At 47.0% G+C, this 17,417-nt stretch overlaps 1 protein-coding gene across 2 annotated transcripts in view; it reads right to left on the minus strand.

The window, feature by feature from the left end:
• Positions 1-17,417, minus strand: part of LOXL2 (lysyl oxidase like 2) — a 154,035-nt gene that overhangs the window by 10,183 nt on the left and 126,435 nt on the right. For both annotated transcript variants that reach the window (XM_069066818.1, XM_069066807.1), the window contains exons 8-11: positions 16,580-16,747; positions 14,459-14,621; positions 10,440-10,683; positions 1,530-1,645 (exon numbers count right to left, since the gene is read on the minus strand). In XM_069066818.1, the coding sequence (XP_068922919.1) occupies positions 1,530-1,645; positions 10,440-10,683; positions 14,459-14,621; positions 16,580-16,747 (691 nt within the window). The remainder of the gene's footprint in view (positions 1-1,529; positions 1,646-10,439; positions 10,684-14,458; positions 14,622-16,579; positions 16,748-17,417) is intronic.

The raw sequence follows: 17,417 nt of genomic DNA on the forward strand, positions 1-17,417 counted from the left end.
CTCTCTCTCTCTCTCTCTCTCTCTCTCTCTCTCTCTCTCTCCTCTCTTCCCTCCTCTCTCTTTATCTCTCTGTCTCCGTCTCTCCTTCCCTCCCTCTCTCTGCCTATCTCATTCAGTCTTTTTCTTTCTCTCTTTCTTTCCCCTCCTCTCTCCATGTCTCCTTATCTATCTCTGTCTCTCTGTTTCTTTCCATCTCTGTCTCTTTCCTTCCCTCCTCTTCCATCCTTCTCCTTCTCCTTCTCTCTCCCTCTGTCTTTCTCTCTCTCTTTCACACACACAACCACACATTCACACACACAAGCATAGCCAGCTGGAACCTCATCCTTTCAACAACTAATACTTAGCATCAATTATAGAGTATAAACAATGATGTGTAAACCAGTAGCTTGGAAGTGCCTGTTCTGTTTTTCTTAGTGGAGCCAGAGCCTTCCCATCTTTCCAGGCCCAGCCCAACCCCCACACCCTTCACAGGGTCTTTCCCAATACTGTGGTCACAGTGACCTCAGTTCCTCTGCACTCCCAGTCTGTAGCCTGCCCTCGGGCCCCATCACATAGCCCCACATGTACCGTGACAGGCGTCCTGTCTAATTCATTGATCACTCTTTGTCTTTGTTGCACAAGAGCTTCTTGTTTCTCTAACTAGACTAAAAGACCTTTGAGAGCAGGGACCAAGGGAACCCTGTTCCCCCAGGGCAGGCTCTCTGCCGACACTGGGTTGAGAGGGATGTTGGTGACCAATCTGTGTCTCATCTGGAATTCCCTTGACAGCATTTCTGAGAAGTGGCCGTCCAACCTTGGCTCAAAGACCCCCGGGAAGAGAGTGCTGCGCCCCTACCTCCTGATACAGTTCCTCCCACTTAGGCTAGTTTTCATTGAAAGTTTTCCCCAACATCCAGATCAAATTGGCCTTCCCCCATGGATGTTCTAATCCCTCTTCCACAGAGTATCCCTCCAGATACTGGAAGAGAGCTCTGTCCTAAGGCAAATCACACTGGCTCTGTGACCTTAGGAGTGAGGAATTAGAAATCTGTAGCCTGAAGAAGGAAAGACCTTGGAGCATACCTCTTTGAAGGGCTCTCTCATAGAAAAGGGGTTAGATTTGTACTGTTTGGCCCCGAAAGGCAGAACTCCAAAAGGAGAGAGTCATGGGAAGAAGACACAAAGAGTTAGATTTAGCTTAGATCTGTCTGAGAGTATAATGGGCTATGCATAACAGTCAGTAGTGAGTTCCCCATCACTCAAGGTCTTCAAATGGAGGCTGGTTGACCACTCTTTGAGGATGTCATACAAGAGATTCCCAGTCACATATGGCTTAGATTAAATGACCACTGAGCCCCTTTCCATCTCTAAGAGTCTGTGAACCTCCATCCAGCATAGACAAAAGCAGGGGTGGGGGAAAAGCACTTTTCCTAGGCCTGGTATGGGGGTCATCATGATAAAGATGTAACCTGGAAGCCAGGTCTGCCCCTTATGGGAACTCACTTGCCCTCTGCTCTCTGCCCCTCACCCAAGGCTAGAAGGAAGCCCACCTCCTTCACACTCTGTGTCTTCCAGGCAGAAGCTGGCTTTGTGACCTTCGGCCACCTTGGTCCCATTGAGGTTCAGCAGGTCATAGTGGGTAAAAACTTCCATGCTGTGGTAGTGCCTAGGGAGAGAAGGAGAAAGTCAGCCCCCACTGACACTCAAGGCATCCCGTAGGATCACTGATCCAGAACTAGAAGAGTGGACCTCAAGTCCACCCCTACCCCCCATTTTACATATGAAGAAACTGCTGGGTAGAGATCAGTGGCTTGCCCAGGGTCGCACAACTAGTATGTGTCTGAGGCTGGATTTGAACTCACAAAGAAGGGTCTTCCTGACTCCAGACTCAGTGCTCCATTCACTGAGTCATCTAGCTGCCCAAGGTTAAAGAGGACACAGTCTTAATGCACGGCTGGGTGACCTTGAGGGGCCTGCCTTCTCACCTATAAAAGGAGGGGCTCTTTCCCAGATCAGGCATCCCATCCTCATCCTAAGTGGTACAAAATTCATGAAAAAGACCATGCACAATGGGAACATGAAGTAGGCTAGTCATGTTTCAAGAATGTGATTAATTCAAATAGTTTTGTTCAAGCCTTGGATGTTAAGCCTCTTTGGGCCTCAGTTTTCCCCATCTGTAAAGTAAAAAGGTCTGACTAGATTATCTCTGAAGTCCTTTCCAGGCTCACTATCCAATGGGAAACTCTTTGTCCCTTTTCCATAGGTGTATCGACCTCTGAGGGCACCCAAGAACAGAGGGAGGTAAGGAAAGGGTACGCTTTTATTTTTTATTGGGGGGGGGCAAGTGGTGCCTTCTCCTTCTGCATTTTTAGGATTAAACATCCGGCCTGAGAATCCTAATTTTGACTGCCTCCTGGCAGCGGGTAGCATCTCCCAGGTCAGTTGGGTTTCTGTGGAAGACATCCCTGAGCAGTGAAGGCCCCAAGAATATTCATTTTGCGGTAGCCACAGGAGGAGCAGCTCTAAAGGTGTCTATTTAAGCTTCTCCCTGGAGCAGACCAAGACCTTGGGTCTGATTCAGTGCCTAAAAAATGTCTGCCTTATTCAGAGATGTGCTTATGTTCCTATGTTTACCAGCTGGGAGGACCAGAGAGAAATCGGTTTACATTTCACTGTCTAAACAGAGTCTAGCCCAGGCACACAGACAAACAGTCTGGTGAAAGAAAACCTTCCATCCGGAAACATCCCTGTGGGAGGACTCTTAATCCTGAAGAATCAAGGTGGTGGGCTCCGCCCTCCATGGAGGTCTTCTAGGAGGCTCAGTGCTGTGGTAGGAATTCCTTTGAAGTATGGGTTAGACAGATAGCTGCTCAGAGTCCATGATTCCCCCGAGGGTTAGAGGGATGAAATCTGCCCTTGTAGGACTGTAGGATTATATGTGCAGAGTTGAAGGGAGTATTTGAAAACCTGTCACATGAAAGGGGGTTTAGAACCACAGAATCTACAGGATTTTTGAGTTGGAAGAGAACTCAGTGTCCACCCAGCCCAAACCATACTGAAAAATAACTCTCTGAAACATTCCAGAGAAGCGTTCACACTTACTAGCTGTGGCAAATCATTTAAACTCTCCAACTTAGTTTCCTTGCCTGTAAAGTGGATATATTATAGAATTTGTCTCAGGACTGCTGTAAGGGTCAAAGGACATCACAGGAGATAACTTTAAGATCAACGTTAGTTATTGCTGTGGTTATTATGACAATGGTTATTAGTACAGCCCTGTGTTTTCATTGGTGTAGAAAGCTTCCTCCTTAACCTACAACCCCTACCCCTAAAGTCCTTGTGTCATTGTGGATCAGCATCTGCTTCATAAGATACAGTCTTAGAGAGGTGCTTGGAGTACTTAGAGGGGAAATGACTTGTTCAGGTCACTGCCAAGTGTCTTAGGCTGAATTTGGACTCAGGTCTTCCTGACTCCAAGTCCAGAGCTCTATCTACCTAACTGCCTTTAAAGATCTGAAGGGCTTATTTTGTGGAAGAGGAATCCTGCCTGTTCTCATTGTCTTCAGAAGATAAATGGTTGGAAATTATACAGATGTTCTGGCTCAGTAAAGGGCAAAGCCTTCTCTAACGATGCTGCTAGATGCAGAAGGAGCTGCCTCTTGAAAAAGTGAGTTTCTTCATTACTAGAGATGTTCAGGCAAAATCTGGGTGACCACTTGTTGGGGACGTTGTAGATGCCAACGCTGTACTGTCTGGATGTCCTCCAAGATCCTTTCTGATTGAAAGATCTCATGGATCTGGAGCCCATGTGACCCTGAATTTGCTGCCAAATTTCACTAAACTTGGTGAAATTCCATCCATGTGCACTTAAGAAGTCCCATTGATATAGCCTTGCCCTCTACGACAAGAGCAGCTAGCCTGACCAAGGGCAGGAGCCAGAATTCACCAATAGCAGCCATAATGGACCTCCATACACTTTATTAACAATATGAACAAATGATGACTGAGTAAGCATTTATTAAACACTTACTGTGTGCCAGCCTCTGTGCTAAGTGCTAGGGATGAAAAAACAAACAGGCAAGACAGTCCTTGCCCTTGAAGAAATTGCATTTTAAAACCAGAAGGACCAGGTGAATGAATTGATGCAAAAAATTACTTTGTATTAAAATTTTATTTTCTTTCCCTTATAAGATTAAAAAAACACACTGCATCAATTGACTCAACTTGACCTTTCAATGTTTTCTTAAATGCTTGTACTTCTAATGTTAATGGGAGAGGGTAGAGAAGGGTGGTTTGGGTAATGGTGTGGATGCCTGGTTCTGGGCAAGAAAGCTTAACCATCAGATCCCAGGGTCTCAGGAACAAAGGCCAAAGGGCCCTCTGGCTTTGTCACTGTTCTTTCACAGGACTTGATGTCATGACACTATTTTGACCTTTTCAAGGCATATGATACTATCTTTAATCCTTGTATCGATGCAACTTATGGGGATCATTATTTTCTTCATCCTTCACATGGATGTAGGACCGCAGGTTGGCTGATTTTGCTCTGGATCCTGACCATTTCAAATTGAGCCCTTATATTTTAGTACTCCAACCCCTCAAAGATCTATAATTTGTTTAGAGAGGACATTCCAGTCAGACCATAGACCCTCCATAACTTAGCAGATGGTCTCTAAGAACTTCTATGGCCAATCGGTTATCTTCTAGAAAAATCCCTTTATTTTCCCTAGAAAAAGGGTAGAAGGGATGACTGGGTGCTGCCTTAATTGGGACTGCCCTCCCTGTCCACTCCACCCAACAGCTGACAGAGGCACCCCCCTGGCCACTTAGAAGCTTCAAATAAACTAGACCATGTGGAAAAAGGAGGATGACAGCTTTGGGGTTAGAGATCAGAAGAAATTTTTCCATGACCTCTCCATGGGCCTATTCTTAGAAGAGGGAGCATTCCTTGTGGGTGTAAATATATGTCCAATATAGTCTCCGAGCATGTAATCTCCGGGTGTGCTTCCATATGGATAGCCTAGATGATAATACTCTGCTTACAGATGCAGGGGCAGATTCAGCATTAAGATGTCTATGGGTTTGTCCTTGGCAAATCCATGTGGCTCTTGAAAATGAAATCCATTAGGCACCAATGTCTTCATGGTGCAAATATCAATTATCAGGGGAAACCTCTTTTTGTTCATTCAACAATCATTTATTAAATGTCTCTTCTATGCCAAACACCATGTCAGGCAATGGGGGTGCAAAGGCAAAAATGAAATGGCCCCCACCCTTTGGCAGCCTACATTCTGACCAGGCACTGTCCTAGACATTGAGTCTAGAGAGATAAATATGGAGTGGTCAGTTCCTGTCCTCAGAGAGCTTTCATTCTCTTGGCAATGAGGAAAGTGGGAAATAATGGGTACCAAGGTAAATTCAAAATACACACAAAGTAAATGGAAATAATTTCAGAGCAAGAAGGGAAGCAACAGCTGGAGGGATGAGGGAGAGACTCACATGAGAACTGGCATTTGAAGGAAAAGAGGAATTCTTATAGGTAGAAGTGAGGAGGGAACTCCCTCCCCCCCAGCTCCAGATCACTGCCTTGTTTTGGTGAAGGGGCTTGTAGCTCAATGAAACCAGGAGCCATTGTCAGGGTCACCCAAGGCAGACAGGTCATAGTGGAGAGTTCTGCCAAAAGGTGATCCACTGGACAAAGAAATGGCAAAGCAATCCAGTTCTTTGCCAAGAAAAGCCCATAGACAGTAGTACAGTGCTAAAAGATATGACATCAGAAGGTGATGGTGCCCCCCAAGTCAGATGGTGCCAATGCTACTGGAGAAGAGGGGAAGACCACTCCAAGTAGTTCTAGCTGGGTCAAAGCTAAAAGGGAGCTCAGCTGCAGATGCATCTGGTGATGGAAAGAAAACCCAATGCTCTAAAGATCAATATTACACAGAAATCTGGAATGGAAGATCAATGTACCAAGGTAAGACAAACGTGGTCAAATAGGAAGTGGAAAGATTAAGCATTGACATCTGGGGTGTCAGTGAACTTAAATGGAAAGGAATGAGTGTATTTAATCCAAGTGATCATTACATATGCTACTGTGGGCAAGAGCACCCCTTTGGAGGATCCTTCATTGTCAAGACAGGGGTGAGAAAAGCAGTACTGAGGTATAATCTCAAAAATGACAGAATGAGATCTGTTCAAATCCCAGGCAAACCATTAAATTTCACAGTAATACAAATCTATGCTTCAAACACTGATGCTGAAGAAGTCAAAGGTGATCAGTTCTATGAAGACCTACTACATCTTCTAGAAATATCCCCCAAAGAAATTTCGCATTTATCCTAGAGGATTGGAATGATAAAGTAGGAAATAAAAAAATAATTGGAATAACAGGCAAGTTTGACCTTGGAGTATGAAATGGGGCAGAGACTCAGAGAGTTTTTTTTGACTCAGAGTTTTGTCATGATAATTCTCTGGTTATAGCAAATACTCTTTTCCCACAACCCAAGAATTCTAAATCATCAGATGACTAATACTGAAATCAGATAGATTATATACTTTGCAGACAAAGATGAAGCTCTATGTAGTCAGTTAAAAACAAGAACTGAGGCTGACTGTGGCTCAGATCTTGAGTTTCTTATCATAAAATTCAGACTTAAATTGAAGAAAGTAAGGAAAGCCATCAGGTCATGCAGGTATGACCAAAACAACATCCCTTATGCATATGAAGTGACAAATAGATTTAAGGAATTCTATCTGGTCGATAGAGTGCCTGAAGAACTATGGACAGATGTTTACAATATTGTACGGGAGGCAGCTACAAAAAAACTTTCCAAAAAAAAGGAGGATCAAGAAAGCAAATTGACTGTCTGATTAGGCAAATAGCTTAGGGAAGAAAGAAAGAGAAAGGGAAAGGGAAAGGAGAAAAGGGAAAGATATGTTCAATGGAATGCAGAATTCCAGAAAATAACTGGGAGAGATAAGAAGGTTTTCTTAAATGAGCAATGCAATGAAATGGAAGGAAAAAAATCTAATGGGAAAGACAAGAGATCTCTTCAATAAAATTAGAGATATCAAGGGAATATTTAATGCAAAAAAAGGCATGATAAAAGACAAAAATGGAAGGGACTTAACAGAAGCAGAAGAGATTAAGAAGAGGTGGCAAGAACACACAAGAAAGATCTTAACATCCCTATAACCATGAAGGTATGATCTAGAGCCAGACATCCTGGAGAAGGAAGAGAGTGGAGCCTTAGGAAACACTGCTAACAATGAGAGTAGTTGAGGTGACAGAATTTAAGCTGAGCTATTTAAAACCCTAAAAGATGATGCTGTTAAAGTGCTGTACTCAACATGCCAGCAAATTTGGAAAACTGAACTGTGACCACCGGGGTAGAAAAGATCAGTTTATGTCCCAATCCTAATGAAGGGCAATGCCAAGGAATGTTCAAATTGCCAAACAATTGTGCTCATCTCACGAGGCAGCAAGCTTATGCTTAAGATTCTGCAAGCTAGGCTTCAACAATATGTGAACAGAGAATTCCCAGAAGACTAGGCTGATTTTCAAAGATGCAGAGGAACAAGAGACTAAATTGCAAACATTCCCTGGATTATGGAGAAAGCAAAGGAGAGAAAAACGTTAGCTTCTGCCATATTGACGACACTGTGTGGATCACAACAAATTTTGGCCAATCCTCAATGACATGGTAGTATCAGATGACCTTCCTTGTCTCCTGAGGAATCTGTATGCCGGTCAAGAAGCAACAGTTAGAAGTATACATGGAACAACTGATTGGTTTAAGATTGGAAAGGGAGCATGGCAAGGTTGTATACTGTTACCTTACTTATTTTACTTATATGTAGAGTACATCATGTGAAATGCCAGCCTGGATGAATCAAAAGCTGGCATTAAGGTTGCCAGGAGAGGTATCAACAACCTCAGATAAGCAGACAATACCACTCTGAGGGCAGAAAGTGAACAGGAATTAAGAAGCCTCTTGATGAGGGTGAACATTGAAACAGAAAAACAAAAACTCAGATTTTGGCAACTGGTCCCATCATTTTCTGGCAAAAAAGGAGAAGAAATGGAAGCAGCATCAGATTTCATATCCTTGGGCTCAAAGATCACTGCAGACAGCAGCTGCAGACACGAAATTAAAAGATGCTCTTTGGGAGTAAAGCTCTGGCAAATCTAGACAGCACGCCAAAAAGCAGAGACACCACCTTACTGACAAAGGCCCATATAGTCAAAGCTTTGTTCTTTTTCAGTAGAAACACATGTCTGAGAGTTGGACTATAAGGAAAGTTGAGTGCCACAAAATCAATGCTTTGAATTATGGTGCAGAGAAGAGATTCCCTTGGACAGTAAGGAGGTCAAATCTGTCAATACTTAAATGGATTAATTCTGACTTTGCATTGGAAAGTCAAATTCTGAAGGTGAATTTTAAATACTTTGGCCACATGATGAGAAGACAGGACTTGTTGGAAAAGACCCTGATGTTGGGAGAGATTGAACGAAAAAGGAGAAGGGGATGGCAGAGGATGAGATGGAGAGAGTGTCATGGAAACAATGCACATGAACTTAGACAAATTTCAAGATAAAGTAGACAACAGAAGGGACTGGTGTAGTATGGTCCATGGGGTCATGAAGAGTTGGACACAAGTGAATGACAAGAAAAAGAGGACGAGGAGTATTCCTGGCTTGGGGAACATCCAGTACAAAGACACAGAGATGGAGTATGGACTGCTGTGTGGTGGGAGTATGATATAACCCTTTAAGGTTTGCAAAGTGACCTATATATTATCTCCTTTGATCAGAAAAAAAATCAGTTTGGAGGGAGCATAGAAGGCTTGAAGGGAATGACCTGCCACAAGCCTGGCCAGGAGAGCTAATGCTAGGTCATAACGGGTTTTATAGATCAAATATAGGAGGTCGTCATTTAACCTAAAGGCAACATGGCCAAGAGGCATGAGGTTTGGGAAAGATTTGGGTTCAGCAAGATGCAGATAATCATTCTGAAAGCAAACTTCACCTTCCAATGACATCCTGCCCCTTCTCTCATTAATGTGACCTCCAAACTGGAAGGACCGTTCCACGCAGGGAGATCACAGCCTCGTGGGGTCAGAGCCATGGTTGGCACAATGGATCCTAGCTCTGGGGCAAACTCAGTCAAAGAGGACAGGAGGGCATAGAACAAGAAGGCAGAGCGGCTGTGGGGCCAGGAAGGCCACAAAAGGGGCTGCACCATCCCAGAGCCCAGATGCCCCCCACACTGATAAAAAGCTGCCATTGCGCACTTCCCAAGGCCGTTTCATGGAAAGTGCCTTTCTCAGAGCAGGCCCTATGAGGCTGGAAATTCAAATATTACGCCCTCCATTGAACAGGTGGAGAAACTGAGGCTCAAAGAAAAGATATGAGAAGGTGGAAAACTGAAAAAAAACAACATGAATCTGGCGTCAGAGAGTCTGAGTTTGCTCTGATACTTACCCACAGATCCCTTCACCTCCTGGGTATGGCCATAGCTATAAAATGAAGGGCCCATCTTAGGGCCTTTGCTACATCTCTGTCCTAGGATCTGCCCCACATTAGAACGTGAACCCAGACTGACAGATCTGAAGTCCAGTGTTCTTCCCACATAGCCCAGCACTGTCCCCATCCCTCTGCATATCTGACACCTTCTCTATAATGTAGTCTTAGAGTTGTTCTGAGCACTGAGAGTTTAAGTGACTTGCCCAGGGTCACACAGTCAGTGTGAGTGTGAGTCTGGGGTAGGACTTGAACTCAGGTCTGTCTGTCTCCACTTACTAGGTGAGAGACCTTGGGCAAGTCACAGCCTCTGTCTACCTGTTTTCCCAGCTGCAAAATGGGGTTAATAAGAGCACCTCCCCCCCCACAGTTGTGGTGATGATGAAAGGAGAGAATGTTTGTAAAAAGCACCCAGGGGGGGGGGGGGGCGCCCGGTGAGCACTAGAGAGCGTGAGCAGGGATCTCTCTGCCGCTCTCATGGCTGCTATTCATTATTTTAGCACTGGCGTCACTGTAACTCTTCTATCATCATTGTTTTGCATAACAATTATAACATTATCATTACATAGCACAACAAATAATTAGCATTATCGTTATTAGTAATAATGATTATAGCTATTATATCATTATTGTTGTTTCTGTTGTTATTACACCACGTCCAGACAGAAGGAGAGGACAAATGAGTTAGGCTGGCTCATGGAGCCCCTGGAAGGAAGCCTTTGTGACCCCTGCCAGGGGGATGGGCGGGGGTGGAATGGGGTGATGGGGGCGGGGGGCAGGGGTGGGTAACGGGGATGGGGGCAGGAATGTAGGGGTGACGGGGGAGGGGGGGGGGGGGGGGGGGGGGGGGGGGGGGGGGGGGGGGGGGGGGGGGGGGGGGGGGGGGGGGGGGGGGGGGGGGGTGGGGGGGGGGGGGGGGAGTGGTGCCACAGACACTTGCCTGTGGCAGTCATGCCAGATCCACGCGTGGCGGCCGTTCCTGGGACGGAAGTCCGACTGGCCATTGTTGTGGATCTGGGAGGAGAAGCGCAGCAGCCGGCGGTAGCCTGTGGTGGGTGAGGTCTGGGCAGCGGAGGACGCCAGGCAGTTCTCCTCCATGGCGCACTGCAGCATGAACATGGGCCGGTCCTCCAGGTATGTCGTCTGCTGGACGATCTCAGCATTGAGGACCAGGTCGGGGGCAGCTGCCGGGAGCCAGGAAGGCAGAGAGGGTGAGAGGGGCGGTGAGAGGAGGAAAGGGACAGCAGCGCACAGAAGGGTTTCACCTCCTCGGGCCAGCCTTGGGGGCCGCCACCTGCTGCTGACCTGCCTTTCCTTTCTGGTCTTTCTCCACTCACCTTTCCCAGTCACCTCTCTCCGTGAAGACTATGCTCCAGCCAAAGGGGATTATTCTCGGGCTCTCAAACAACTCCCCAGCTTTGCTTTTCTACTGTCATTCCTTGTGTCTGGAATCTAGATTGAGTCTTCGCCATTCCTTGAATCTTAACCACTTGATTTTATTAATTCACTTGAATTCACAAAATCGAAGAATTTTAGTGTTGGAAGGAACCTTGAAGGCTGCCTGGTACGAACTTGACAGGAATGTTTTCTACAATGTCCCATAGAGGAGGTAGTCCAGCCTCCACACTGATAGGAATGAGACTGTCCCGTCAGGTAGGGATCAGAGCTCCCAAAGATCTCCAGTGAGGGAGAATGCTCTGAGATCAGATTCCACTTTCAGATCCTCTTGTGGCTGGAAATGTGTGGTCCCATAAATGCGGCACCACAAATTGACTACCATATTCCTGGTCTTATGAGGGCCTTATTTCCTTTTTCCTCCCTCCCTCCTTCCCTCTCTCCCTCTGTCTCTGTCTCTCTCATTAATTAGTTTATATATTTTTTAAAATCATCTATCAATGGGATAGGGGGAGAGAAAGGAAGGGAATTCCACCTAGTCCATTTAAAATGTCACTTCTTTCAGAAAGCCTCCTTTGATTTCTGGTATCACTAACTTTCTTTCTCTTCAGTTCTCAAATCTCTTTCCTGCCTCAATCTCTCTGCTTACCAATCTCACATCTTCAACTGCTTTTCAGATATCTTGACTCTGATGTCCAATAGACATCTTAAATTCACTATGTCCAAAACAGATCTCAACTTTCCCCCAAGCCCTTCCCACCTCCTACCTTCTCTATTACTGTAGAGGGCACCCTCATCCTCCCCATGCCTCAGGCTCCCAATCTATGAGTCATTCTGGATCCCTCCCTCTTTCTCACCCCTTCCCCCATATCCAGACTGTTGCCAAGGTCTCTGTATTTCACTTCTGCAACATCTCTCAAAAATGCCCCCTTCTCTCCTCTGCCCCCACCCTGATGCAGACCCCATCTTCTCACACCTCACAGCAACAGCTGCTGGTGGGTCTGCCTGCCTCCAGGCTCCCGCCACTCTAGTCCATCCCCATTCAACCACTTCAGTGATTTCTTAAAGCTCAGGTCTGACCATGTCACACTCCTCAATAAACTCCAGGGGCTCCCTATTACCTTCAAATACAAAATGCTCTGCTTGGCATTCAAAGCCTCCATCCCCTGCCTTCTCCTTCCTTTTCTATCATCTGTCTGTGTGCTTATCATCTGTCTGTCTATCATCTATCTGTCTATCATCTGTCTGTGTGCTTATCACCTGTCTGTCTATCATCTATCTGTCTGTCTATCACCTGTCTGTGTGCCTATCACCAGTCTATCATCTGTCTGTCTATCCTGTCTATCATCTGTCTATCCTCTATCATCTGTCTGTCTATCACCTGTCTATCATCTGTCTATTGTCTGTCTATCTTCTGTCTGTTCTGTCTATCCTGTTTATCTCCCTATTCTATTTTATCATCTCTTTATGTGTATATCTATCATTTGATTGATTAAATTGCATTCAGGTTTTACATAGAATTCAGATTATATTGTAATTTGAATCAAATATAATATAATCTGAATAATATGGAATATATTCTATACTATATACCATATAATGGGCAGCTAGGTGGCACAGCAGATAGAGCACTGGGCCTGGAGTCAGGAAGAACTGAATTCAAATCTGACCTCAGACACTTACTAGCTGTGTGATCCTGGGTAAGTCACTTAACCCTGTTTGCCTCCGTTTCCTCATCTGGGAAATTATCTGGAGGAGGAAATGACAAAGCACTCTAGTATCTTTGCCAAGAAAACCCCAAATGGGGTCATGAGGAGTTGGACACAACCGAAAAATGACAAAACAACAACATATTGCTAGCATATAATATCATCTGAATTATATATGCATGTACACCCACCCCCACACACACATCACATTATATATAGTATCTGAATAGAATTTAATTGAAACTAACTCAGACACCCCATCTTCCTGATTCCAGAGCAGGGATAGTGGTTGGAACCACCAACACATGTCTGTGTCCTTGGGCTTTGTTTTATTTCGTCATTTTTTAAAATAATGGGAAGTGGGGGAGCTGTAATCAAAGACAGGAAAGACCTGGGTTCAGGTTATGCCTCTGCCACAGTCTGACTGTGTGACACTGGACAAGTCACTTAACTGTGGTGTCCCAGGCTCTTTCTAAGATTCCAAGTTCTAGATCTCAGATCTGCACCAGGAGAGTTTCCACATGAGGAGCTCCTCAAACTGATGCAGTTCTAGGTCTGTCCTTAAAGACTCTCCCCCTCCCCCAATCACAGAATTTCATGTAATAGAGAGAGTGCTAGGTCAGGAGTGGGGAGACCTGGGCTCAAATCTACTACTGCTGCTTTCAGGCAGATCAGAGGAGAACAGGTGTGGAAATGCTTTGTAAATGAGCAAAGGACAGCAAACAGGGAAGGGCTTGAGAGGCAGTGTGGTTCAATTGAAATCGCCTGGACTTAGAAGCAGTGGATCTGGGTCTGATGCCTGCTTCTGCAGGGCTCTTTGTGTGATGTTGGGCCAGTCACTCTCCCTCTCCTCTGGGCCTCAGTTCCCTCAGCTATAAAATGGGTATAGGGCCACCTGAGGCACCTGCCTCACAGGGTTGCCAACAGGTTCAAATAAGGTCTGTGACAAAAGAACACCATATAAAGCTCCCTGACAAATGGCGATGGTGGTGATGAGGATAAAGATGATAAAGGGGAGGAAGAGGAAGAGGAGGATGCTATGGGAGGGTCAGCTATCAGGAATGAGGTGATTCACCTAGTAATGCCTTGATGACCTGTGGAGGTGGGGGGAGTGTCTTCTCGCCCTGAAATGCCTTTTTTCCCACTAGAGTTGGATTTTCTGACTGCTCTCTCTGTCCCTCCCTCCCTCCCTCCCTCTGTCTCTGTCTCTCTCTCCCCCCTCCTCTCCCTCCCTCCCTCTGTCTCTGTTTCTCTCTCTTCCTCTCTCTGTCTCTGTCTCTCTTCCCCCTCCCCTCTCCCTTTCTCCTTCTCTCCCTCCCTCCCTCTGTCTCTCTCTCCCCCCCTCCCTCCCTCTGTCTGTCTGTCTCTCTCCCTCCCTCCTTCCCTCTGTCTCTGTCTTTCTCTTTCTCTCTCTCTCCCTCCCTCCGTCTGTCTCTGTTTCTCTCTGTCTCTCTCTCCCTCCATCTGTCTCTGTTTCTCTCCCCACCTCCTCTCCCTCCCTCCCTCTGTCTCTGTCTTTCTCTTTCTCTCTCTCTCCCTCCCTCCCTCTGTCTCTGTTTCTCTCTGTCTCCCTCCCTCCCTCTGTCTCTGTCTCTCTCTCCCCCTCCCCTCTCCCTCTCTCCTTCTCTCCCCCCCTCCCTCTGTCTCTGTCTCTGTCTTTCTCTCTCTCTCCCTCCCTCCCTCCCTTTGTCTCTATCTCTCTCTCTCCTCCCTCTCTCCCTCCCTCCCTCCAGGGGCTTACACTCTACTGGGAGAAAGAACAAATACCTAGTAAGAGCCCCCTGCCCCCCGGAATACAGTCTCTGCTTCGGCTCCCCTGCAGGGTAGGAAGTGACGGGCACCAAGAATCACTCACTTTCTGAGCAGGCAACTCCGGCAGCGTGATGCCTTCCTTGGGGACAAGTCACACTCTCCCCGTGGTGACGGCAGTGTGACAGCGCCATCTCTGTCCCTGAGCACTTGACCCCGCTCATGACCACGGTATGGGCATCAATATCCCCGTGCCAGTACCAGGTCTCCTAGGCCGAGGAAGAAACAAAGAACAATTCACTGACCTGCTCCTGCCCTTGTAGGGTGGTGACTTATCCTTGTTAGCAGAAAATGAGGCCATCCCTTGTCATGGGGTCACCCATCTAGAGTGGGAAAGAGCCTCAGAAGCCACTTGGCCAAATCCCTCTTTTTACAAATGGAGAAACTCAGTCTCAGAGAGGGTGACTGGTCCAAAGTCACACAGCTGATGAAAAGCAGCTCTTCATTCATGGCCACGCCTGATGTCTGCTGTTCCCCTGAGGCCGGCTGAGCCCTGACCAACAGCTGGAAATGACCCTCAGACGGAGCACTGGCCGCCCATGGGAGTGGGCAATTCTCCCCTGGGGATGCGCAGACAGGAAATGTTCCTTCTACTTTGCACAGTGGGGGAAACTGAGGGAGGGGCAGGGGGTGGGTGAGGCAAGAACAGATGCTCTGCCGTCCCCATTCAAGGTAACTGTATTGACTTTGAATGTATCATGTTCATACATACATACATACATATATATGGCTTTCTCCCCCATTAAAATGGAACCTTCTTGATTACAAGGATTGTTTTTATCTTGTGTCCCCAGCACTTAGCACAGAGCTAGGCACACAGAAGGTGCTTAATAAATCCTTGCTGATGAAAAGCATGGAGCTCCCACTTGTTTGTCACCATAAGGTTCGAGTAAGGGGAGCTGGGTGGTGGCGCAGTGCCACCAGACCTGGAGTCAGGAAGACTTATCTTCCTGAGTTCAAATCTGACCTAAGACACAAGTTGTGTGACCTTGGACAAGTCACTCAATCCTGTTTGCCTCAGTTTCCTCATCTGTAAAATGAGCTGGAGAAGGAAACGGCAAACTGCTCCAGGATCTCTGCCAAGAAAACCCCTTGTGGGGTCACAGAGGGTCGGACACAACAGTAAGGTTCCCAAAGGGGTCTGTCCTCATATAACCCTATGGTGTAGCCAGGGCCACTGTGGTCATTCCCATTTTATAGGTTCAGAGAGGCTTGCCAAGATTGCCCGGCAGGGACACTCCCTCTGAGCCAACATCAGGTCTCCAGGTCTGCTGATTCCTAGGCCAGTGATCTTTCCCCTGTCCAGCATCCTCAAGGCCTGAGTGTGATGGGGCCCTGCCAGCTTGGTGTCCCCTCCCTGGCCATCCCAGTCACGGTGCCCTTGTAAGCCAGGTCATGGTTCAGGTGACCTTGGCCTCCCGAGATGGGGTGCACAGCGCTTGACAGGGGCTGCACTGGACAGGGCTGGCTGTTTTTCTGTTGCTCTGGGAGATCCAGGCTGACAGCAGCTCCTGTTCTCCCCCGCATCCCTCCTGCCGGGCCAGCTGTAAACAGCATTAACTGAGATGCCACGTTGCATCTGGAACAGCTGTTGCAAGCAGCCTGAGATCTGGCTGGCCTCATTACCGCACCCCTGCAGCAGAGGAATAGGGAGCTAGAGAGGTGGGAGGGCCAGGGCTTTCGTGGATGAAGGACACTCTCCAGCTGTTCCCCATCCTCTGCTCAGTGCCCAGCTGAGTCGTCCTCAGTTCAGCCTTCACAAAGTCACCCAACCCAGAGCCCCTCCTCCCTCAGCATCGCCCTCTGGTCTCTACATTCCCAGGAAAAGCCAGGGTGGGGGAGGCGCCTGGGAATCCAGAGCTGGGAAAAGTTCCCCGTACTGGGAGGTGTCCTCAATGGCTTCTTGTTTGGCAAAGGAGTCAAGGACCATAGTTAGAGGATTAGATATGCAGAGGCAGAAGGGACCTTGTGATGACACTGAGGGCCAGAGAGAACTTGCCCGAGGTCCCACAGGTAGTAATGGACAGAGCCAGGATCCGAACCCAGTCCATTGACCCTAAACTTGTCTCACAAGGAAGAGAGCCGGACCTTGAACTAGACCCAGAAGAGTTGGGCAGGATTTAGAAAGGTGGAGGTAGGGGACTCCAGGGAAAAGGTTGGTTCCTACCTGGAAGGCATTACTGGCAAACCCAAGGCCCAGCTGTCGGCAGACCACCATAGCTTCCACGATGCCCCAGTTCTCCCCGCAGACAGTCCCCCACTTCAGTGTCCCGTTTCGCTCCACCAGCACCTCAACACGGCCCTCGTAAGGGTTACGGCCCCCACTCAAGCGCAGCTGAGGAGAAAAGGAAGATGGTCATTGGAGAAGAGAGTGGGAAAGGTGGACCAAGAGGACAAGGACCAGGACAGTGAGTGATGTCTCTCAGAAGACTCATTCTGGTCCTTCCACTCTCCTTCCCAGGCTTTTCCAGGAGCCCAATCTAAATACTTTAGCATAGTCTAAACCCATCATGCTCTAAGTCTGAGACCAGGGTGCAGGAGGGGGATGGCAGAAAGATATGAACAATGCAGGGAGAAGATTGTCTGCTAGGACACTGCTTCTCCTGCCCATGCCGGACACACGCGCGCACACACACACACACACACACACACACACACACACCCCAATCACATATCTAGGACCTTCTTGGCAGAATTACTAGTACTCTCTCCATCTCTCCAAACAATGAAGTTTTGGAGTTATTTGGCAAGATCACAGAAGTTAGAGCTGGAATACCTTCATTTTATACAGAAGAAAACTGAGGTCCCAGGTCACACAGACAATAACAGTGATAACTAACACACATATACCTATGTGTATAGAATACATCTATGTACACATGTAATATGTAAACATATGTGTTCACACACATATCTACAGATGATCGCAAAAGTCTTAGGCTATTCAAACTTTAAAGTGCACTAAGATTTTGGGACACCTGTATACACACATGTGTGCATACATG

The sequence above is a fragment of the Petaurus breviceps genome, unplaced genomic scaffold, assembly GCF_028583685.1.
Source record: "Petaurus breviceps papuanus isolate PSGF00001 unplaced genomic scaffold, PetGlider_PUasm1.0 139, whole genome shotgun sequence".
NCBI lineage: Eukaryota > Metazoa > Chordata > Mammalia > Diprotodontia > Petauridae > Petaurus > Petaurus breviceps.